The sequence below is a fragment of the Prionailurus bengalensis genome, chromosome E4, assembly GCF_016509475.1.
Source record: "Prionailurus bengalensis isolate Pbe53 chromosome E4, Fcat_Pben_1.1_paternal_pri, whole genome shotgun sequence".
Lineage (NCBI taxonomy): Eukaryota > Metazoa > Chordata > Mammalia > Carnivora > Felidae > Prionailurus > Prionailurus bengalensis.
The window spans coordinates 43,420,555-43,444,809 of NC_057360.1; the positions used below are offsets into that span (position 1 = coordinate 43,420,555).

General features: G+C 55.3%; 1 protein-coding gene across 1 annotated transcript in view; it reads left to right on the forward strand.

The window, feature by feature from the left end:
- The window catches only part of CDK18 (cyclin dependent kinase 18), a 70,835-nt gene that overhangs the window by 21,070 nt on the left and 25,510 nt on the right, over nt 1–24,255 (forward strand). The window contains exons 5-6 of the mRNA XM_043568056.1: nt 22,364–22,530; nt 22,566–22,643. Coding sequence (XP_043423991.1) covers nt 22,364–22,530; nt 22,566–22,643 — 245 coding nt within the window. The remainder of the gene's footprint in view (nt 1–22,363; nt 22,531–22,565; nt 22,644–24,255) is intronic.

Genomic DNA, 24,255 nt, shown 5'->3' on the forward strand with positions numbered 1-24,255 from the left:
TGTATCTATAGATATATATTATATAAATATATATATATAATATAAATATATATAAATATATATTTATGTATATATCAATATCTAAATATAGACATTTATATATCGATATGCATAAATATATACATATATAAATATAGATATTAATATATTAATATATATAAGGCCTTTGAGCTTCAGAATATTAAAAAAAATTTTTTTTAACGTTTATTTATTTTTGAGACAGAGAGAGACAGAGCATGAACGGGGGAGGGGCAGAGAGAGAGGGAGACACAGAATCGGAAGCAGGCTCCGGGCTCTGAGCCATCAGCCCAGAGCCCAATGAGGGGCTTGAACTCATGGACCGCGAGATCATGACCTGAGCTGAAGTCAGACGCTTAACCGACTGAGCCACCCAGGCGCCCCTCAGAATATTAAAAAAAATTTTTTTTAAATGTTTATTTATTTTTGAGAGACAAGAGAGACAGAGTGTGAGCAGGGGAGGGGCAGAGAGAGAGAGAAAGACACAGAATCTGAAGAGGCTCCAGGCTCTAAGCAGTCAGCACAGAGCCCGAGGCGGGGCCCGAACTCACAAGCCGTGAGATCCTGACCTGGGCCGCAGTCGGACGCTCAACCGACTGAGCCACCCAGGCACCCCTGAGCTTCACAATATTAAGCCCTTAATGGTCAAAGGCTTTTTGCAAACCGAAGAGCAGCAATGTGGTCCTTGGCATGGGAGGGCAGGGAGGGAGCAGGGTCATGATGCCAGGAATCAGTGACCATGAGAGACTACAAGACCCCATGCCTTTGGCACCCGGTACCACCGCACGAGCAGAGGGCCGTCCTGGTGTCTCAGCAAGGACTATCCCCCTCTTATTTCCTTCTCTCTCATTATTCTCTACCCTCTTTTGGTCATAACTCACCACACTTGAACCTCACTGTTCCACTGCCCGTCTGTCTCACACTCTCCAAGTTCTCTGGGGGCCGGGGCTCCATGTGTCTTACTCCAGGTCATGCCCTCTGCAGCCAGTGCCCTTACCTGGAATGGAAGACACACAGTAACGCTATTGAATGAATGGAGGGTGGGGGAACGATGGGCGAGTGAATGAATCCGAGCCTTACAATCACCCCAGGAACATAGAGTAGGTATTACTGTCCCGTCTTATGGGGTTCAGAGTGGCGGCCTGGAGGAACTGTGGGACCAGAGCGTTGGTCTGACTCCAGCCCAGGGAACGTCTTTGGGTCACACTAGGGGTAGGTCCCCAGGGTCACAAGAATCAGGGACAGCTGGCTTCTGGCAGCCCCAGGTCCCATTTTCCTTCCTCTTTGTCTCCTCCCTCTGGGGGTCCCTCCAGCAGCGGTCCATAGACCCCAGATGGCTCCATCCCTTCCCTCGGCTTGGCCCATCATTGTGTTCTTGGTGGCCATTGTAGTGGAACAGACATGTGCCTGGGGAGGGACGCAAATAATAACGTGTATCCCTGAGGCCACGGTGATGCCAGCAAAGTCCTCCTACGCAAGCACTTTCCCTGTAGTGAAGACCCATGTGCTGGACTCTCAGGGAAAACATTCCATTCCATTCATTCATTCGCTCACTCAACACACATGCATCAAGGGCACGCTGTGTACCATGCGGTTCTGGGCACCAGAGCTCCAGGAGGGACTGGCAGTCTAGCAAGGGAGACAGACAGACAGTCACACGCCAGCAGGACAAGCAGCAAGCACGTGGTGGGTACAGCGAGGCGGGTAAAAAGAAGTCACCTCTCGGAGGGGTCCAGACACTGAGGTGAGAAATAACACAATTTGCATGGTGGGGGGGTGATGACAAGAAGTGCCAAGCTGAGCCAAGCTGCCGAAGCGAATGCGTGCGGCAGAAAGGGGCAGCAGAGGAAGCTGGGGGAGGCAGTGGTAACGCTCCCAGTTCTCAGAGAAGCTCATGGAATTCTCACAAGTCTATGAGGCAGGTACTCTTAACATTCTGATTTCACAGACGAGGAAACGGTGGCACAGAGAGGTTCAGTAACTTGCCCTTGGTCACAAGCTAGGAAGTAGCAGGTGGGATTTGAACCCAGGAAGTCAGGCTCTAGCATCCGTGCCTCGGATCACATCCCGCACCGCCTTGGCAAGCGGGAGTCAAACCACAGGTGCCTTTTTGGTCATGCTGAGCAGTCCAACCTGATCCCAGGGGGGATGGGGAGACCCTGGAGATGTAAATGGGACAGAGAGCGGCTAGGCGAGCCCCTTTGGGGTTTGGGCCTGGAGGCCCCCTGGGGGGACGGGTTTGTGGGTGCAGGCAAAGAGAGCCAGTTCCTGTGATCCAGGTGAGAAGAGAGAAGCAGGGACTGGTGGGAGAGGGAGGTTGAGTTGGAGAAACACAGAGAAGGTAAACTTGGCGAACCGTGGTGCCTGGCAGGAAGTGAGGAATCAGAAAGAGGAGACGGGGAGGAGGACCTCCTGATTTCTGGCTGGGTCCTGGGGGCCAGTGCTTCTCCAGCCAGGAAACAGAACCAGGAGAAGGTTGTAGGGGAGCGCCAGAGCTCAGGCTGGGACACGTTACCTCTGAAGTACCTTTGGGACACCCAGGTGGCCGTGTGCGAAAGTTACACAAGAGTCCCACAGCCCGCTGCCTCCCAGGCCCCACTTCCTCCCACCTGCCCTGCCCTCCCCACCCCCAGCCACTGCCCGGCCCCGCCTTCCACAGCACCCCAGAGCCACCAGCTTCATGGAAAGCCCCAGAGCTTACTCTGGCCTTCCAGGGCCCCGCGGTTTCCAGGGCCCCTCCTGGCCTCCTGTCGATGGGGGGTCCACAGACCCTCCCCCACTTCCTGCCTGCCCCCTGACGGTGGGATGGGACTTTTCCACTCTGGTTTCCCCTGGCAGCGGTGGGCGGGACGTTAGTTATCTCCCTTTATGTGACTCCACCCAGCACCAGCACCAAACTGAGGACGACCCCAAGCGGCGTGTGCACAGGGGTGGGGTGGGGTGGGGAGAGCGTTGGCACCGGTGGCTGGGGGGGAGCCGCCACGGGGTTCCTAGAGGGTAGCCCCCCCTGGTCTGTGGCGGGAGATGGGGAAGAGCCGTGTCTGGCAGGCACAGCTCCGGAAGGAAGGTCGGCCGGGTCCTCTCCCTGGGGATCGAGAGACCCAGATGCCATCCTGGCCCTCCTACTGACTTCCCACGTGACCTCGGGCCACATACTCATCTGCACAGGTCTCCTCGGTCACATCTAGGCTGTACGCCTCTGCCCTCACCTCCCCGTAGGGAGCCTCCCCCACCAGTTCGCGAGGGGGAGCCCATAGGGCCACACAGTGCTGTTCTAGAGGGGGGCGGGGCACTTGGCAGAAAGCTCAGCAAGGTATTTTAGCAACAAGCCGGACAATAGGGCGGCTTAGAGCTGGGAGCTTTATTCTGCTTATTTCCCCCGTCTGTGTGTCAGGACATGCCAGGGTTGGGTGTCTGCATTTCGGTAAGCCTCTTGCTACAATAGCATTCTCAGCAGCTCTGCTCACTTAGACCACAGGGTAATCGGCTCAGGAAGAGCCTGGCCCTGCCGAAGCCCAGCCCAGCCCAGCCCAGGGGCCGCGTTTGGGACAGGGGGCCCGAGTGCCCGTGCAGCCACTCCTGCTCGTCTGCCTTCGCTCTCCTTTCTCTCCTCGCCCAGTGTGTCACCTCCAGATGCCCTACAGACCCACCGACAAGCGCCCATCAGTGGGAGGGCCGACAGGTCGCACTCAGCTGAAAGTTGGGGTGGTTGAGTAAGAAGCAATGTGGTCCCTCTTTGTCTAACGAGTGTCAAAAATATGAGCTGTTTTCTTGTCTGAGGTAGAACTTAGCTGACTGGAAGTTTGGCATGAAGGCAGGGAGTTGGCCATTAAGCCTCCAGAACTTTCTGGAAAGGAGTTGAGTAGGGGCTGGCGGGGAGTATATCAAAACCATTAGTGAAGAATACCCCCAGGAATAGCTCTCCAAGACTCAGCTGCCCTTTGCCCTTTGAGGTAATGAACTTGACTGTGAGTCCTGAGTCCCAGCTGTGAGTCTGCCTACAGGAACCTGTCTGACCCACTGTTTCCTCTTCTGTCACCCAATTTTTGGCTGAAAAGCCGTCTCTGACCTGACACCCTCAGCATTTGATACTATTCATCTTCCCTCCGTTTTGAAACCTTCTCCCTTGATTACTAACAAGTGACATTCTTCAGGTTCTCCTCCTTCCTGTGAATGAGGGATCTTCCGTTTACAGGAAACAGAAAACTCTATCTTAACTGCCTTCAACCACAACGGACACTTATTCATTCACCAGTGGTTCAGGCAAGGATCGATGGGGCAACTCTAGGATGTCCCCAAGGGCCAAGTTTCTTTCCATCTCCCGCTGTCTTCCTCAGCCTTAGGCTGGCTCCCCTGGGGCTCCCAGATGGGGGTCAAGTTCTCTTGGTCCCACATGCCTCTTTGTTCATGTACATGGAAAGATCTTTGTCCCACATGTCCACCAAAAGTGCCGTAATTCTCTGATTGGCTTGACGTAGGACAAATGTTCCCCCTAATCCAACCATGGTCGCCCCACTCAGGAGCTGCTGGGATGAAGAAGGGGACTCCCCCCCCCCGGGAGACCCATACAGACAGCCTGCCCCTGGGCCCTCCCCTGATCACCCCCTCTCCCGCTGGGCCTCAGCCTTCCCCTACCCTGCCCACCTGGCATCCGTACTCCTTCTCACAGCTCCAGAGGTCATGTCCATGTGGCTACTTGCCTCCTTATCTGTGTCTCAAGCCCTCTCTTCCAATGCCCATGGGGGTTACGTCCCCAGACCCCGAAACCACAGAGAGTACCGACCCCTCGTATACTATGTTTTTTCCTGTACATCCGTATCTACAATCAAGTTTAATGTATCAATTAGGCACCGTAGGAGCACCTGGGTGGCTCAGTTCATTAAGCGTCCGACTCTTAGCCTAGGTTTAGGTCATGATCTCACGGTTTGTGAGTTCGAGCCCCGTATCGGGCTCTGCACTGGCAGCTCGGAGCCTGCTTGGGATTCTCTCTCCCTTCTCTCTGCCCCTCCCCCACTCGCTCTCACTCTCTCTCTCTCTGTAAATACATAAATAAAATTAAAAAGGTAAATTAGGCACAGTAAGAGATTAACAAAAAATAACAAAATAGAACAATTATAACAATACACCGTAGTTAAAGTTATGGGGTCTCTTTCTCAAAATCTCTTACTGTACCGTACTCACCCTTGTGATGATGTGAGATGACAAAACGGCCACGTGATGAGCTACGTGGGCACCGGGACGTAGCGTTAGGCTGCTGTTGACCTTCTGATGATACTCAGAAGGAGGGTCATCTGCTTCTGGACCCCGGGTGAGTGAAACTGCGGACAAGCGGGGCACTAGGGTATCTCGAAGTGGTCACAGAGCGTTTCTACCTCATGTCCTCAAATCCTGCCTCCTATAAAAAGAATTCGTCCTCTTGTCCCTACCATTGCCCCCTCACTCGTAGACACCACGTGGCTCTCCAGCTCGTCCTAATTTGGGCTAGTCTTCCTCCTTCACCCTCCCCCATCATATCGGGCTCGACACCCTGGCAGTTCACCTGGAACCCGTGCCTTCTCCACCGTGCCGTTGGTGGCCCTCGGCCTGTAGCACAGAAGCATCCTCCTCTGCTTCCTTCCCGATGTGTCCAGTCTCCTCATCACTTTCACATCAGCCTTCCCGAAACTTCCGCAGCGCTTACTGTCCTACCCTCCTTCAAAAGCCTTCTCTGCTCTCCCCGCTGCCCACATGACCAAATCCACCTCCCTTAGCCTGGCATTCAAGGCTGTTTGCCAAGCAGCCGCCTCTAACTTTATGGGCTCCCATATTCCCCTCTACTCTGCTGGCTGGTCCAGACCCCCCGTCTGGTTCGCTGCAGCCCCTGAAAGACCATGAGCCTTTCTGCCTCTCCGCTCTCCTTCCTGCGCCTCCCCAAGGGCCATTCTCCCGACAGCCTTCCCCGACCACTTCAGCCCAGCAACGTGTCTGTCACAGTCTGCAGCTGAGCCTCCCGTCCGCGTGTGTATGTGCCAGTGTGCCCTCGCGTTCCCAACTGTATCACAGACCCCTGGACCCAACAGTCTCTGCCTCAAACCCCCTGGGAGAGCCTGTTCTCAGTTGAAATGAGCTCACGTGCGGGGAAGCACTTGAAACGTTCCCGAGTTCCACAGAGGAGTGGTTTGGTGTTTCATCAGCAGGAGCAGGACCCTGAGGGAAGCGGCGGCAGGTTGAGCCTCAGGGACAGTGTGGCCGCAGATGACCAGGAGAGAGCCACACCTGGCATCGGAAGATACGCTCCGAGCTATAATCCCAGCCACCCTGCTAATGAACTGTGGCATCTTGGGCAAGTCACCCCCCCCTCCACTCCCTTCTGAGCTCCGGTGCCCTCGCTGGGACGACATCATCCAACCTGCTCTGCCTGCATCCAGGGGCACTGGAGGTTGACGAGAGGTGATATGCAAATAGATGGGAGAAGGAATATTTATTTATCCAGCGGCCTGGCCTCAGTCCAGCCGGCCCCAGAAAGGGCAAGAAAAAAGCCTGGCCTGCCCCCGGCAGGAAGCTCTGCGTCAGTCCGGCCCTCAGCAGGCTGTAGGGAGAGCAGGAGCTGATCACAGGCCAGGCTTGTAAACACCAGGGGCAGACACCTCTCCCCATGCGGGGAAGCTGCAGACCGACTCCCGCTGACGCCCTCCTGGCAGCCAGCAGGGCCCTCCTGCCCCCTAGTGGGCGCGATTAGGAGGTGCACCCACTTCCGTAGCCCTGGCACGGCCGCCTGCCCCAACAGCAGCAAGGTCTGTGGATGGCAGGAAGCCACTGTGCACTGGGAACTGTGCTGTGAGATTTGTCACCTTGTAGAATTCTCAACAGTCCTCCAAGGTCTGTGTTATGACCCCCTTCTCACAGGTGAAAATCCTAGGGTTTAGAGGTTATGGGATTGTGTAAGCCCAGCAGTTCACAATGGTGGAGCCGGGATTTCCAGACCGGAGGGTGTGCGGAGGGGTCTGGGCGCCTTTAGGATTCCCCTAGGGAGCTAGCAGGAAGCTGGGAAGATGTAGGTTCTTCACTGGGGAGTCTTGTCATGGGAAAATCAGGGCAGCTGGCTCTGGTGAAGGTCTCCCAAGAGCCTATCTCCTTCTGCTCCTTTGACCGGCCCCTCCTTCCTCTGTTCTCTGCAGCCTGCACATCCCGCATCCTCTACCCCCTACCGCCCTCCCCCCAACTCCATCCCACCCAGCGGACAGGCTGCTTCCGCTGCAACAAGGGGGCAGATCCTGTGGCTCAAGGCCCTTTTACTCTAAGCTCAGGATCCACACACTTTTCCGCAAAGGGCCAGATAGCAACTATTTTAAGCTTTGCGGCCATATGGACTGCGTTACAACTCAAGTCTGCCATTGTAGCTGGAAGCAATCGTAGAGAATGTATAAGTGAATGAGCACGGCTGGTTCAATAAAACTTTATCTGCAGACATCGAGATTTGAACTTAACGTTATTTGGGGTGTCATGACGTATTCTTCTTTTGAATTTGTTCGACCATTTAAAAATGTAAAAGCCCCATGGTTCACCAGCCCTTCAGTTTACGTTACCCTTCCTTACCTGTGTGTTACCTGGAGAAGGCGTTTCCCTTCTCCCAACCCCCAGCAGCGATGTGGTTTGCTCCAGAAAGCGTGCAGGGTGCTGCTCCCACTCCAGCTTGGGTCTACATCCTGACTCTGACACCAGCTAGCATGTGATCCTTATCTTGTCCTCCTCCGGGGCACAATCATTGTGTCTGTGTCTCATGCTATGTTGTTGGAGAAGCAATGAGAACTGAGTTATGGGCCAGGCCACCTGGTGTCTGGTTCCAGCTCTGAACTTGGGGAAATTACGGGGTGCTGGGTGCTGGGGTATTAGGGCCTTTTGCATCAGGACACACAGACCTGGATCTCAGAAGAGATGAAGATTTGGGCTGAGAATAGATCTTAAATGTTCTCACTTCCCCTTCCCCCCCACCCACATTCAAAATGTAACTATACGAGGGGCGCCTGGCTGGTTCAGTTGATAGAGCATTGCACCCTTGATCTTGGGGTTGTGAGTTCGAGCCCCATGTTGGGTGTAGAGATTACTAAATAAATTTGAAAGTAAAATTTAGGGGCACCTGGGTGGCTCTGTCAGTTAAACGCCGACTTCGGCTCAGGTCATGATCTCGCGGTTCGTGAGTTCAAGCCCCGTGTTGGGCTCTGTGCTGACAGCTCAGAGCCTGGAGCCTGCTTCGGATTCTGTGTCTCCCTCTCTCACTGCTCTTTCCCCACTCCTGCTCTCTCCGTCTCTCAAAAATAAATAAACGTTAAAAAAATTTTTAAGTAAATTTAAAAACCTATAACTGGGGGCGCCTGGGTAACTCTGTAGGTTAAGCAATCTGATTCTTGATTTCGGTTTAGGTCATGATCTCACAGTTTGTGAGTTCGAGCCTCACATCAGGCTCTGCACTGACAGTGTGGAGCCTGCTTGGGATTCTCTCTCTCCCCTTCTCTCTCTGCCCCTCCCCTGCTCATGCTCTCTTCTCTCTCTCTCTCTCTCTTTCACAAAATAATAGATAAAACTTGAAAAAAAATTTAAAAACCCATAACTTTACGAGGCCATGGATGTGTGATCATTTCACAGCATATACATATATCACATCATCATTCGCACACCACAGATTTGCACAATGTTATGCATCAACTGCATCTCAATAAAGATTGCAAAACCTTCAATGATTATATATATATGGGAGTCAGCAGCATGTAGATGGTCACATAGCCCTGGGAGAGGATGACATCAGAGAAGAATCCTGAAAAACACCCCTGGGCTAGTCTTAACACTTTGTGGCCAGGAGGTGGCAGCATAGGCCTTTAAGGGGTGTTCTGAGGGGCAGGAAAGGGGCTTGGGAGAGAGGGGTAGGCCCCCCAAATTTCAGATTTGCCAACTGGTTGGGCAAATGCCTGGTGCCCAGGTAGAGGAGGGGAGGAGAGCTGAATCAGGGGGGTTTATGTATATGTGGGTAGAAACACATGTAGCTTTTTCCAACTAAAAACTCCTGGAATCAAGCAGGTATTATATTGTCAGGAGCACTGACCTAGAAGCCCGAAGGGTAGCACTCACTTGGGGAGGGCTGGAGGAACACAGGGTACACACTCCCAGGCTGTCTAGTTTCAAATCCCAGCTCTGATGTTTACTAGCTGTGTGACCTTGGGCAACTTACTTGACTTCTCTGTTCCAGTTTCAACTATAAAATAAGGACAATGATAATATCTATTTCCATAGGGCTGTCTGAGTACTGGACGAATTGATACACGAAAAGCTCTTAGAACAGTGCTTGGCACATAGAAAGTGCTTAAATATCAGCAGTTAATGTTATGAACTTTGAAATGCCACACTGACTGGGAATCCCCCAGGTTCCTTACTTCCCATGAAGAGGTGCTGCAATCTCAGCCTGGGGACTCAGAAACATAGTAGCCACATCAGATCAGCCATTAGCAGAAGGGCCCTTGGCAGAAGCATAGCATGGCTTACCAGGCCAGGAGACTCAGATTTCAGAGGCCATGCCAATAGGAGGGTCAGAGGGCACATACCTGCTGACTCCTGACTCCAAGCCCATTTTACCAGACCTGGGTCCCCACCAGTCTCCAGGAGGAATTCGAACCGTGTGTGTGTGTGTGTGTGTGTGTGTGTGTGGAAGGAGGGGGATGGGAAGGAGACAGCCTCTCCATCTCTCATGTCCCCCACTCTCCCAGTTTGTCTCTGATCTTGAATTCAAATGATGAGGCAGAAAGACCCCCGGACTTGCCATTAGGCGACCCAACTTCCAATCCTGGCTCTGTGACTTAGGGTGACTTACCTTCCCTCTCTGATCTATTTCTCAGAGGTCCCTCCTGGCTCTGGCATGTCATGGTCTTTGCGGGGGGGCTTATGACTCCTCACCCCCCCGTCATGCAGTGTGGGATGCCACACTCCTCTTCCCAGTGTCTTCTCCCTCATCCTCCCCAACCCACTCCCGTGTCCTTGTAAAAGGATCCCAGGTCAAGTCCTGTTTTGAGAGCGAATAGGAAGAGACAGGCAGCCTCCCAGCCTATCTGTTTCCATTTCCCCTGCAGCAATGCTTCTCAGGGGTCAGTAGGTGGGCCCAGACTGCCAATTTAGCGAACGGGCTGGGCCCCTTGGGAACAGGAGTCTAAAAACAGCTAAGGGGCAGACGCCGTGGAGGTCAGATGCCTCAGAGCAGTCTGCGTCGGAGGGAGGAGGCGGCTCCGGGTCCGGCTCCGGCTCCGCCTCGGGTTCCAGTCCTGGGACAAGCGTGTCTGGAGTGTCTAACCGGGTCGTCGTTTTCTGACCTTGTTACTCAGAGCTCTGTCTCTTCCCTGGCCTGTAGCCCTCATCACCCCAGTGGGTGCCGAGGGGGGCTCGGCAAGTGTCGTGGCCCTGCCATGCATTCTTGGAGGAAGTGATTTGGGACGAGTGGAGGCTCCCAACCTTGTGGGGCACTTAACACCAAATGGGGCTGGTGGCATCACGGAGACCACCCTCTGTTGCAGAGAAACTTCGTGGGCATAGAAACTCCTGAAATGATGAAATGGTGGAGGCTTGTTCCGGCACGGGGCACGGTCAATTCTTTCTGGATTCAGGGAACTGAACACAAACCAATAAGCAGGATTCGTTAGATAATTTGCAGGACCCAAAGCAAAATGAAAACCGCAGGGCCCCTTGTTTAAAGAGCATGAGGAATTTCAAGAAGGCAACAGTGAGGCATTAAACCAAGCGTGGGGCCTTCTGAGTGTGGGACCACCTGGGCCCAACCCCGTGCGTTGCATGACTGAGTATCTGTAAAGCCACCCCTGCCAAGAACGATCATGTATTAAGGGGTGCTAGACATTTTAAATGATTTTTTAAGTTTATTTTGAGAGACACAGAGAGAGCGTGAGCAGGAGAGGGGCAGAAAGAGAGGGGGGTGGGGAGAGAAGAATCCCAAGAGGCTCTGCAGGGCCGGCACAGAGCCGGACACGGGGCTCAAGCCCACAAACTGTGAGATCATGATTTGAGCCCAAGCCAAGAGTTGGATGGGTAACTGACTGAGCCCCCAGGCGCCCCCTAAGTTTTGGGGTTCCTACAGAGTCACGGTGGGCCCGATCTCTTCTGTGCGTGGCAGCTGCTGGTCCTGATGCTGGCAGCCGCGTGCTTTCCTTCCTCAGCGGGGTCTCAGGCCAACACCCCTCCTTTCCTTGTCCCCATCCCCTTCCAGGGAAAAGCGTCCCCTTCCTACAGGAAGGCCTCCTGCCATGGGTGCCTCCAACGGGGTACCGCGACAGGACCTGATCAAGAAGGCAGTGCCTTCTTTTTTTTTTTTTTTTTTTTAACGTTTATTTATTTTTGAGACAGATAGAGACAGAGCATGAACAGGGAAGGGTCAGAGAGAGAGAGAGGGAGACACAGAATCTGAAACAGGCTCCAGGCTCTGAGCTGTCAGCACAGAGCCTGACGCGGGGCTCGAACTCACGGACCGCGAGATCATGACCTGAGCCGAAGTCGGCCACTTAACCGACTGAGCCACCCAGGCGCCCCTAGAAGGCAGTGCCTTCTTGATCTCAAGGAGAGAACCCTGAGCCCCCTCATCTACTACTGGTCCCAAAGTTTCCTTCTAGTCCCTCCCAGCCCATGGCAGGAAGAGGAAGTAGATGGTTGGGTCCGGGGATACCTAAGGCCTGAGAAACCCTCCAGTACCTGAGAAAACGCAGCAACTTCTCCCTTCTTCTCATCGCCCCTCCCCCAGAACCCAGCCAACTGCCGCCTCGGGCTGCCTGGGGTGACGCCTGCCCCTTTGCCCTCTCTCCAGGAGTAAATATTGGATCAGCCTCAGTCACCAGCTGTTTAACAAAGAGCGAAGTTGTGGGTTCACAAATGGCTGGGATCCTGGAGAAGAAATGCTGAGCCCTATCAACACCGCAGAGGGACCGTGGGCAAGTGCCCCGGGGCAAACAGTAGGCCTGTGAGTTCCAGACTGTTCACCGATCCTTTCCTTCTCCCGGCTGTGCTGAGCACTGTTAGATACCAACCTGCGAGACTGGGCTGTTCACCGGCAGCAGCCGGTCCCCTGGATTGGGTCTTTCTTCCCAGGTCATTTGGGACTCTAGTGTGAGTGGGGGCAGCCTGGTGGATCCAGGCATTGTACCCGGTTACGCCTGTTCACTCAGCCACACTGTGGCCACCACTGCCTGGCCACTCAGGTACATTTTCACCTGATAGTACCCGACATATTCAGATATATTTTGATTGGACATACCTGTTCATTCAGGTATAGGGTCCCTGGACCTAGCTGATCGTTCGGGTGTGTCCGACCTGAGCAGGCCTGGTATCTGCTCCATCACTCAGACAGGGTGTGCTCCTGGGAGGCCCCAGTCATCCACACCCTTCTGGTCACGGGCTTACCTCAGAGAAAAAGGATTGTGAGCCAAGCTCCCTACTCCTTTCTCCCTCTTCTGGTTGTACCCCCAACACCGGGCCTGTCCCGATTCCTTCTGGTTCCAGATCCCTCCTGACCCCTCCCATCTGCCAGGCCCCACTCCCATCCCTTAGGCCACACCTGGCTGCTCTGGGGCCCCAGCCCCTCCCAGGCTGCAGGAAAAGGGGAAGTTGGTCTGGGAGGAGCCCCCAGGAAATTAGCTGCCACTCCAGGGCTGGGTTCACCCGGTGTGGTGACAAAGGGCTCCCCGCTGGTCCCAGCAGGCCGTAGGCACAGCCTGCCCAGGCATTTCTCAGGGCGGCCTAGCCTCAGAGGCCAGCACTGTGAGTCAGCACTGCAAGGCTGTCCTCGCCTCTCCCTCCTTCCCAGATTGGTGGTGGCAGTTCTGTGGTGGTCGGGTCAGTCCGAGCCGGGGTAACCCCCAGGGGCGAGGGGCAGGGGCCAGACGGGTGCACTTGTCTGATGATGGGCAGTTAGTTCTCTGTGCTGCAGCTGGGTGCTGGCCACCAGTCCAGCTGCTCACTTTGACATTTAATGCCTTGCACACGTATAGCGTCCACATTTTCTATCTATGCCTCGGTTTCAGAGGCGCTGGCCTCTGGGTCTCCCCGTCTCTGCCCCCTATGAACTCACCTTCTTGCCTGTGCAGAATGATGTGCTCCGTGGCTCTGTCCCCCATCAGGATCCAGCTGCTGGAGCTGGGGCTTGGAGCTTGGAGCGTCGGGTCATTCAGGCCCAAGCCACTGAGGCAGAGGGACCGGATAACTCTGGAAGGGTGTGGGCGCCCCATCCCCACGCCCGAGGCACCTGTCTTCTCTCCAATCTCCTTTCTGCCTCTACTCCACCCTCATGCTGCGCCCCCGAGCAGCCACACTTGGGTAGGGGCAGAAGCCCCGTGTCATCTTCTCTACCCTTCAGCCGGAGATCGTGTTTGGCTGGAGACATGTGGGTGCCCAGGGCAGGCCAATTACGTGGCACCTCTTCATCAGGGTATCTTCGCAATATTTGTTCAAAGTGATTTTAGCAGAGAAGCCAAGGTTTGGGTGGGATTGGGCAGAGAAGGACCGCTGGGCCAGGCTCGGCCCCTCTGGCTTTCCCAGTCAGTTCGTGCCCCCCACATAGCAAAGCAAAAGTGCTCAGTCCTCCCACCCGCCATCTTGTCACTGGAGCAGTCTTGAGCATGAGGCGAGCTCACCTTGACCCTAAGAGGCCTACCAAATGATTTCTCCTACGTGCATCTTGTTACATTTTTAGGAATGGCCTGTGCCTGTCTGCTAGCCCACCCCTTACTCCAACTGTGGCTACTAGGGTCTCTGGGGTCCATCTTGTCCAGGCCTCTCCCCCCAGAATCCATCCGTGTCAGCCCCCTTCTGGTTACAAACCAGTGGAGTATGTGTGTGTGTGTGTGTGGTGGGAATGTGTGTATGTAGGGGGGTGTGTGTATATGTGGGTGTGTAAATGTGGAATGTGGGTGTGTGTGTGCGTGTGTGTGTATGGTGCGTGGACGCTGAGATGGTCTCAGACAAACCCGGAGCAAAGACTTTATAACACCCCTCTTTCTAGGACCTCACTTTCTAGAGTCCAGCTCGGAAACCCTGCAGAAGGCCCGTGTGGCCCATTTGCCCTCCGTCCGTCCTGGTGTCAGATAGGGAGAAGGCGGGGTCCCTCCTCTCGCTCCATGCCCTTTCACTTCCTTTCCCTGAGAGCTTCCCACATCTCCTCCCCAGGGGAGGGTCCCGGGGATCCCCATTCACGACCCACACCCCTCTGGTTTCCCTTCCCCCAGAGGGCCAGAGGGAGGCCTCACCCACGCTCAGCCCCTCCCCACTGCCTCCCTATCCCCCACAGGAGGGGCAGCCAGTGCCTTGAAGAGACGGGGATTTTGTGTTTAATTATGGAGCAGGCACTTGGCAAGGAGGTGGCTCCAGCAGGGCGTGCGGTGTCTGGGCACCCTGGCTAATGAGACGGTGTCCCGGCGGCCGACGGAGGCGGGCCCTGTGATCACGGCTGTGGGGGGCTATTGCTTCTTCGTTCGATCAAGAGCAACCTCCTTCTTGTTTTTCCTCCCTCTTTCCTCTTTAATCTAACTGGGAGAAACAGAGTTCGGGTGTCTCCTAATGAATGCGTTGTTCCGATCCGGACACACTATTCCGCGGCACCGGGGTCCATTAGAACGTCTCTACTCTGGATGACGTTATGGGCTTTCAGACTCGCTGAAGCCCCGCGTGGACTGTCTCCTGCTGCTCAGGGATATGAGCTTCTCCGCATTTCGGAGGCCTGAACCCAGACCGAGATACCTGAGGGTAGGAACTGTGCCTGTCACCTTGACCACTGTATAAACAGTGCTTAATTAGTGTTTCCCGAAAGAGGGAGAGAGGAAAGGAAGAGGCAGGGAGGGAGCGCGGGACCCCTGCCTTTAAGAAGTTCAGAGTTTAATTAGTTGGACTAAAGAAATGCAAACTAAAAGAAGATTTTTATCATTTTTTATGTTTATTTTTTGCAAGAATCTTTATTTTTTAAAAAGTTTATTTTGAGAGAGAGAGAGAGTGGCGTGGGGGCAGGGGCAGAGAGAGAGAGAGAGAGAGAGAGAGAATCCCAGGCAGGATCCATGCTCAGTAAAGAGCCTGCCACAGGCTCCAACTCACGACTATGAGATCATGACCTGAGGGGAAATCATGAGTTGGATCCTTAAGCGACTGAGCCACCCAGGTGCCCCCAAAGAAGATTTTATAGTATTTAAAAAAATTTTTTTAAATTATTTTTGAGAGCAACAGAGAGACAGAGCACAAGCAGGGAGGTGGGGTAGAGAGAGAGGGAGAGGGATAGAGAAGGACAGAATCCGAAGCAGGCTTCAGGCTCTGAGCTGTCAGCACCGAGCCCCACACGAGGCTCGAACTCACAAACCGTGAGATCATGACCTGAGCCGAAGTCGGTTGCTTAACCGACCGAGCCACCCAGGCGCCCCCCCAAAGGAAGATTTTAAATAAAAGTTTAGAAGAAAAGTCGACCAGGAGTAGCTGGATCTGTTGTGCCTACAGGACAAAATACTACAGATACAAGGGACAGAGGGCCACTGGTGCTGTGGGCATTGAGGTGGTGGGGAGGGTCAGTCAGGCGATAGAGGTAGTGACCCTGGAGCCCTTCAGGAGGAAGTCGTCAAGGGGCACGCGATGTTCTTGACACGAGCCTCGTTTGCTTTCTCCGCAGGGCAGTGGGACCAGGAGAGAGAGGCTGGGAGGCTGGGGCCATCCTCAGGCTCCCGCTGCCCTCCCTCCCGGACCCAGCACACTGGCTCTGCAGTCGGTCACCAGTTGTCCCCGGTCGTCCTTCCGCATCTGCCATTGGTCCTCCAGCCAGCCTCAGGCAGGTTTCTGCCCCAATCTCTCTTCCAGCACTGCCCTCGTTAGGGTCACCAACCATGACCAACCTGCAGGGTGGCCAACCATGACCGTTCACTCAAGACTTCCAATTCCAGAACCGGGGGAGTCCCCGGCAAACCGGGGCTGCTGGTTACCAACGGCTTCCTGGTTGCCAAATTCAGTGATGCCTTTCAGTCCTTAACCATTTTGACCTCGAACTTCTGATGCCTCTTTCCTCCTTGATAGCCTCTCTTCTCCTGGCTCCTGTCCTAACTTCCCGTCTGCTTATTTTCCTCCTTTGTCAGCTCTGTTTCCTCTGCCAACTTGGTCCTGCTATTTTGGTTCCCCAGACCTATTACATGCTAGGAACTAGGGACATAAAGGCTAAGAAGTGGTGTGTGGCCTCAGGAAACTCAAAGCTCGATAAAGAAGACAGACACAGATCCCCCATGTAGTGGGAGACAGGTAATGAGAGTACTTCAGACCATGGAGTGATCAAGCCTGTCTGGTCAGCATCAAAAACTATGAGGTGTTGACTCCTGAACAGGGTTTTGAAGCATGAATAGGAGTTTACCAGGTAACAGGTGAAGGAAGAGGCCTCTCCAGTTGGTGGGAACACAGGCACAAAGGCATGAAGCAGGCCAGTATGGCGGTGCCCGCAAGGGGAGTGCACATTGTTTGGTGTGGCCTGTTATATACCGGGGGCGGGGGTGGGGCAAGCCAAGTGAGCTGATGAGGGAGGCAGAGGCTGGCCACGCGGGCCTTCACATGCTATTCCCCCCCATTCCAGTCCATGAATGAGCTTGAAGAGGCCCATAGCTCCCCAAAATGAATGGAAAATGCTGGGCATGTATGTTTTGGATGCTAGGAAGGGAGTCTCTCAGCTGTCGTCAGATTCTGAAGGAGGGGACCCAAGGCTGTTGGTGAGCCACGGGAGGAAGAAGCTGGGCAGAGGAGCGCATTGTCAAATTTTCACTTTGAATTAAGGTCTCTCTGGTAGCTGGCTGAAGGGAGGATGATGAGGTATGGACGTCAGAAGCCAGTTCGCCAAGGGGGCCCGCAGGGTCCCAGCTTCAGCCCTCTCCCTTGGCCCGGAGCAAAATCTCCTCCAGGCAGTCTGCTGTCCGTATAAGCACCTGCTCCAGACCCGCCCGACAGACCTCCAGGACGCTCTCACCACCGACACGTTCTGCAGGCCCCGCCCAGCCCACCCGGCCACGGCTGAAGTCAGCATCGCTGCCTGGCACAGGGTAGATACCAAGGAAATGTTTTCAAACTGAATCGAGGCCCAACTCTACGAGGAACTCACGAGCTGGATTTTAGGGTCTCTCTGAGGATCAATGGGAAGTCTTCTTTTCCCTAGGAGTCTCAACATTCTGGAGGTTTTCTGAAAAGATCATCTATAGTTCCTATCCTTGTTTATTGGTTAAAAAGTAATTGCAACGCGATAATACAGGCACACACTGAGGATACACTAAAATACAAGTAGGCGTCTGTGACCCTACAGGTCAAAGGTGAGCAAGCGGAGGCCCAGGGCTAAAAACTGGGCTTCGAAGGTCCAGACACACCAGCCCTCTTTTCCTCCCCTCCCTGCATGGGGACCCTCTCCGCATCGTGACCTCACGCTAGCCAGTGCTGCTGGCGTGCTCACCCCAATGACTGGTCCAGTCTTGTTGCTAAGGGCCACTTTCCCATTTTCCCTGCTTTGTGTGATGGTTTCGTTGCCATGGCAATGCAGCAACCTGAAGGTTGTGTGTGTATATGGTGTGTTTGGGAGGCACTGCCGGACTCGGGGTGGGGGTGGGGGTTCTAATCGGGTTGATGGTTGCTAGGGTCAACAGGGCTGTGATTGGCTTACTCTGTTTACATGCCTACCCTGTTCTAGAACCTTCTGGGGACGCAGCTGTTGTTCCATCGGAAGTCTGGAGTGGTTGTGCATGGGGTGTGTGTGCGTGTGTGTGTGTGTGTGTGTGTTCACACACACACACGAGTACATGCGTGCCCGTGCATTTAGCACAAGCAGTGAGGAGAGGACGTGATGCTTGGTGCAGTGACAAAGTGGCAGCTCCCGGGCTCTGTAGTGGCATCATACTGGAACCAGGTAAATGACACTGACCCTAATCACCCTCACTCTCCATAAGTCACTGGAAAACAATGGTCTGAGTTTCTTCAGGGGAGGAGTAAGCATCGGCTGAGCAAGGCCACGTCCTGCCGCCCCTACGGACTCACACACTCGTAAGGAGCTAGCCCACAGCGGGGTGGCCCATGGGCCAAGCTCCGTGTTGCCATTCTCCCTCCTCCTGCTGAGGTCACAGACGTCCTTGGGGAAGACTTCTCTCTGTTCTGAGTTTCCCATTTCTCTGGTCTTCACTTGTCTCCTGAGAACCCTAAGAAGGTCTCTTTGGCCAAACACTAATGATCTCACACACAGGCAGGTGTTTTCACAAAGTAAACTTCCGCATTCACACTCTCATTTAACCCTCCGGAGCGGCAGCACTCACATTATTCCCCATTATGCAGAGGAGGCAAACTGAGGCCCAGATAAACGAAACGGCTCTTGGCACCTTAGCGGCGGAGTCGGGTCTCCGGGCCTCCCAAGTGTCCGTGCAGTGCTTTTGGAGACGGTGTCGCATGTGTGGGTAGCACCAGAAGGGAGGAGAGTTTGCAGCAACTTGCAGAAAGGAGATTCTCCGTTGGCTGGTCTCCCTGTCTGGATGCTGAGCCTCCCAGGGGAAAGTAGGGCGGGCTTGAACTTTGGTTTTTCAGAAGCTATTCGAATGCACTGCCCACACAGTCTGTGAGGGAGAGCTGTTTCCAGCTTCCCCGCCAGCCCTCGGGCGCCCAGGGACGCCTGTCCTATCTGCAGAGCAGTGGCATGTGATCGGCAGCAGGGAGGAGAGACAGGATTGGAGTGGGAGAGTGGGCTGGGCCGCTGCTGGGCCCCCATTGTCATCCTGCCAGCACTACACCCTAGGGTGACCAGGGCCACCCAGGGATGCCATTTAGGCTAGCAGAGGGGAAGGCCTATAGCGTGGGGCCCCAGAGGCCGGCGTGCCAGGGGACATCCCCAGCTGACAGTCTCGTCTGACCCTCTGCAAGGAGGCAGTTACTGGGCAGAGAAGGGAAATAAGCATCCCCTGTCCGCCAAGTTCACGTCACATTGAAACCTCACAACGGCTCCACGAGAAGGGGACTGTTACTATCTCCATGTCACAGATGGGGAAATCGGAGATGTAACAGTCCATCTAGCTGGAAAGCCCAGAGTCTTGCTTGGTGGGACAGCAAGGCAGCAGTCCTTCCTTAGTGGAGGACCAGGGAGCGCGGCTTCTACCAAGCTGGGCTCGTTAAGAGAGGGATGGAAAGAAAATTGGCATGGGAGGCAGGCTGAGGACACCAAATGGTTTTGCGGGGAATTTTTAGAAGGGTACAGACAGGGAGCAGAAAAATCAGGACAGCCCAAGTGCACACACATATAGGCTCCTACCCGGCTAGCAAGCTCCAGCCACGTGCCCACGTTCACGCTTACCTGGTCCCCCTCTTCTATCTGCCCATCTGCTCATGCCCTGCCCTGGGGTTGCCAAGGTTCTACGTACCACTCCCTGGGTCCATATAGACACTCATCTGTAGTCCACCCCCTTCTCCCAACCCCGAGGAGCATGTCAAATGCCTTCAAAACGGAACATTTCAGATTCTGAAACACAATCCCATGTCTGGGAGACGGGGGCGATATGATGGCCTCTGAGCCGATAGCTGGCCCTACGTGGTTTAAGCTGTCATCTCTCCTCGGTGAAGTTGTCCTTGATTCTTTGGGCACAGTTTCCTCCTCTGCCCCAGCCCATACCAGCCCGTATTGCTTGGCTATATGGCTATCCTCTGCATAGCTCTCTCCCACTAGATGGTGAGCTACACGTGACCAGGGAATGAGACTTACGTCCCAAAGATCTAGGACAATCCGTGGTACATATCAGGTGCTCAACAAATGTTTGTGGAAAGGAGAAACAATCATAATTACATCTACTATTTATTGAATTCTTGTTACGAGTTAAGCCCTACGCTTTGGCATACATTATCTTTAATATATACAATGACCACGCAAGATCGATTTCAGTATCTTTGTTTTACAGATTGCAAAACGAGGCTCCGGAAGGTTGTCATTTGCCCAAGGTCACACAACCAATAAAAGGAGGTTGTATGAATCAAGGCAACCCGAAGAAGCTTCTAGCTTGGTCTATCACACCAGGGGCTCCAACCTTGACATTCTTTGCTCCCTTATCTCCTAGACTCAAATAGGCACAAAATTCCATGATCCTGGCTCCCAAACCGTCTCTCAAGTCAGCCCCCTCCTCTGTCCCTGCTGCCACTGCCCCAGTCGAAGCCTGCGACGTTCATCGTCAGGATCAGCCTGCAAATTGGGGGTTCTACCTCCAGATTTTGTCCCACTGTCAAGCCTCCACTTGGCTGTCCAAGGGATCATCCTGTATCACAGACCTGGTGATTTCTCTTTCCTCTGACATGTTCCACTTTGCCCTGTAGTTTCGGGACAGGGCGAATGTTAGGAGGGTCTTCAGAACCCAGCACCTGCCTCCTCCTAGCACATCACCTCTAGCCCCGGCAACTCTAAGCTCTGGCCTCTCACCCCTGAAGTCTGCACAGGTGGTACCCTTCCTGAGAAAACGGAACCCCCCTCCTGCCTTCCACTGTCCTCTCATCCCTGGACCTTCAGCTCAAGCAGCAAAACAAACTCTCCAGGCAGCCGCAGCTCTAACCTGGGTTAGAGAGACAACACCCTGTCGCTTCTTACCTGTCCCAGTAGATCGCGAGCTCCCGGAGGGCAGGGCCTGTGTTCCATCCATCTTTGGTGCCCGGAATTCCGGCTATTATTTGGCATATAAGAAATGTTCAGAAAACTTTGGTTGAAACCTCTCCACCCCATCCATTCCCCTGGTTCCTTGAAACTCTAGCTTGGCCCCGTTCTCTTGAACCCTCCAGTATGCACAGTTCTTTAGCCATAGCCCTCTCCCCTGCCCTCCCTGTCCCTTCCCTGCCTCTGCATGGCCTCTCTGCCCCCTGTGTTATCATACACATGGATTATGGAGCCAGGCAGCTGGCTGTTCCCATAGCCTGGAGGCTATGGATCCATCCACTTTTTGCACCCCTTCGGCACCAGGCAGTTTTCTCTTCCTAAAGTGCGCGTGCCCAGGAAATCTCATGCCCTGGCAGAGAAAACAGGTGGCAGAGTTGGGACGCCCTTTGTGGTGTGCCCCCGCTGACGACCCACAAGTCACTCTACTGCAAGGGCCCAGGGTCTTCCTTCTTTCTGCCATCTCCAGCCCCCGTGGAGTCTGGAGAGATCCGTGTTGCCGGCTGGATGCGGGCAGGTGTTGGGGGGCAGACGGTGGGTAGGCCCATGTCCTCCAGAAAGGAAACACATCCACACTGTGGACCACCCTCCTCAAGAGCCCCCCCCCCCCCCCCCCGTGAAGACCCCCAGACTGTAAAGGCCACGCCCACTGGCAAGGCGGAGGACACAGATCTCTCTGATTCGGTGCCCCTACGGTCTGAGGTACCACCTGCTCTCTGATAGCCCCCGCAAGGAAGCAGGGCTGGGCAGGGCCCGGGTGGGACAGGTGTGCCCTTCACTCCATCTCAGTTTTCCTTCGATCCCTGAAGTTAGATGGTGTGGTCATTGGCTTGAGTCCCAATCATGGTTTGTCTCTGACTCTTTGTGGAACTGTAGGCCAGTCCAATCACCTTTCTGGGCCTCAGTTTCCCCTTCTGTAAAATGAAAGCGGGACCCGGCACTGGCTATTCTGTAAGGGTTCCTGGATGAATCTCAGTCGGCCTGCAGAGTTTCATTCCAAAAGGACAAACTGAATTACCCTCCCGGGTAGGAAGTGGCGGTGATGACTAGTAGGGCAGCTTCATTCAGGCCCTGGAGAGGTGGGGAAACCAGGTGGGAGTTTTGTCCCAAAACGTTAGTGACAAGTCCCACCGGAGGGAGAGCCCTAGGGCTACTGTTGCCAAGAACGCAAAAGGCAAACGTAGCCAACAGGATCAGTCTTTGCACATTAGCTCCTGGGGTGCCAGGGGCTGGGATCCAGGATCAGCCTCGGTGGGAAAGCTACCTTTCCAGAAAAGCACTGTCAGCAAATCACCCGTGGTGGTCTGGCCCCAGTCCTGGGGTGCTCCAGTCCAGAGGGTCTCATCGCCTAGTCGGGGTTAACCGGGCCAGCCCCAGAGGGCTGGCAGGGGCCAGGCCTAAGGAACGAAACCGGAAGAAGCACTTGGACCCTGGTTCCCAGAGTGGGAGAAAGGGGTGGGCACTCGGGCAGAGGGAGCCCTGGGGATTGGCAGCGGCTGTGGGCAGGGCGGGAGGCACGGGGGAGGAGTCAACTTGTACACGTGAAAAACTCTGGCGGGGGCCGGGTTTTTCCCTTCCTCCTCCTCCTCCTCCTCCCCCTCCCTCCTTTTCCCCACCTTCCTCCAACCCTCCCTTCCCCTCCCCTTCTCCCTCCTCCTCCTCCTCCTCCAGCTCAGGTTGCGGCTCCTCTGGGGAGCCGCTCACCTTTCCGGAGCAGGGAAAGCAGCCCCGCGCCCGGGCAGGGACCCCAGCAGGGCGCAGGGCACGGCGCCCAGCCCCGCGGCACCCCGGCCGTCGCGGGCGGGACCCGGCGCGCCGCGGCCCCCAGGACACGCGCGGTGAGTCCCGCGGGCGACGCGCCGTGTCCGGAGAGCTGGGCGGGCGGCGCGCCGGGGGAGGAAGGGGGCGGTCGGAGGAGGGGGCACCGCGGCGCCGGGTAAACCGAGCAAAGGTAAGCGGAGCGGCTCTTAAAGGCGCCGGTCTGCTTTTGCCCTGGGGCGAGAGGTTGGAGGGAAATGCCGGAGCGCCGCGGGGAGATCCGAGATCACGAGGCGTAGGGGCCAGTGTGCTGGGGGTGGGTGATGCCCCGTGCGGCCCCCTCCCAAGTTCCAGGTGCGCTATTTTGCAGCCGCAGCTTTCCCCCACCCCCCACCCAGGGAGTCTCCGCCGGGACTCACTTTGGCCCCCGGGCTCCGGTCAGAACCCTAGGAAGCAAAGTTTTCCACCCAGGCTCCGACCTGGCGCTTTCTAGTCGCCCTTCCTTCTGGAAAGGGCAAGGGTCAGGAGTCTCCGGGTGACGGGAGAACCCGCGAATGTGGGGCCAGATCGCGCCTTGAAGGGCTTTCTGGGCTCCGGTGAACTTTCCAGAGTGGCAGGCTGGAGGGTGGGAGACCAGAGCCCTGGGGTGAAGGTGGAAGGACACGCGAAGCCCTGCAGGTTCCAGCGCTGGGGAGAGGGGGATGGATTGGGGCCTCTGGGGATTGCTGCCTCTTCTCTGCCCACCAGGGAGACCACGGGGGCAGCGGCCCCCACCCCGCAGCAGTCGTGGGCGAAGGGTTAATAATACAGCGGTGGGGAAGGGCGGGCGGCCTGTTGCGCTATGTGGCTGGAGGATTCTGCTGTATGGGGGGGGGGGGTTGGAGGGAGAGGATCGGGGATCTGAAATCGGGAATGGGCTGGAAGCCTCTCCCCTCTCCCTGTTCATGGCAGGGGTTCCCTGGAGCTGTCTGCAGGCCCTGTGGGCCTCCGGCTGTTGAGACAGTGACTGATTTTCTGTGCTGTGGGGTCAGCACACCCCTAGGCACCAGTGGCCTCTTTAAGGCTCTCCAAACCCTTTCCTGACAGGGAGGCGGTGGGGAGGAGGGGGGGGAAGGTGGGGGGCCTGCAAAGTTAGGGTGGTGTGAGGACTGGGGGGAGGTCAGCTCCCCCCGAATCTCCTCCCTCCCCCCAGCCTAACCCTCAGCAGTTCCCCAGCTGCGGCCTGGGCGCTGTGACTCACTACCAACACCAGCTTGCCCCTCCTGGTCAGTACCCTGTGAGATACGGCATGTTCGGTGGCGTTTTCCACTGGGCATGGGCACACGGCACATTCCAGGACGCTGGCCTGAGGGAGCAGAGGCCTCCAGGATGCTGGGAGGACGGGCTGACAGGCACTGCCGGCCCTGGGAGAGCCCCTACCTTTAGTGTGGCCTTGGGAGGGGGCTGGGAAAATTGCTGAGGGTGGAGGGGAGGCAAGGATGGGCCCAGGCAACACTGGCTTCTGGGTTTGGGTCTGCATCTTGAAGGCGCTCTGGAGAGAGGGTCACCTTGCCACAGCAAAGCTACTGTCTCGGATTACTCTGTCCCAGCCACCTCCTGTTTGGACTGATGAACCTGTGAGGCAGACCTCCCCCCACCCCTGCAACCTCACCGCCCATTAGGGTTCTGGGACTCTCCCTGCTGTCTGCCCATGCCCTTCCAGGAGCCTGGAGCCTTTGTTCTTCCCATATTCACGGGGCTTCCCGGAACCAGAGTAGACTTCAGTAGTTACATCCGATTTCTGAATGCCTTGATGGCTCCCATTT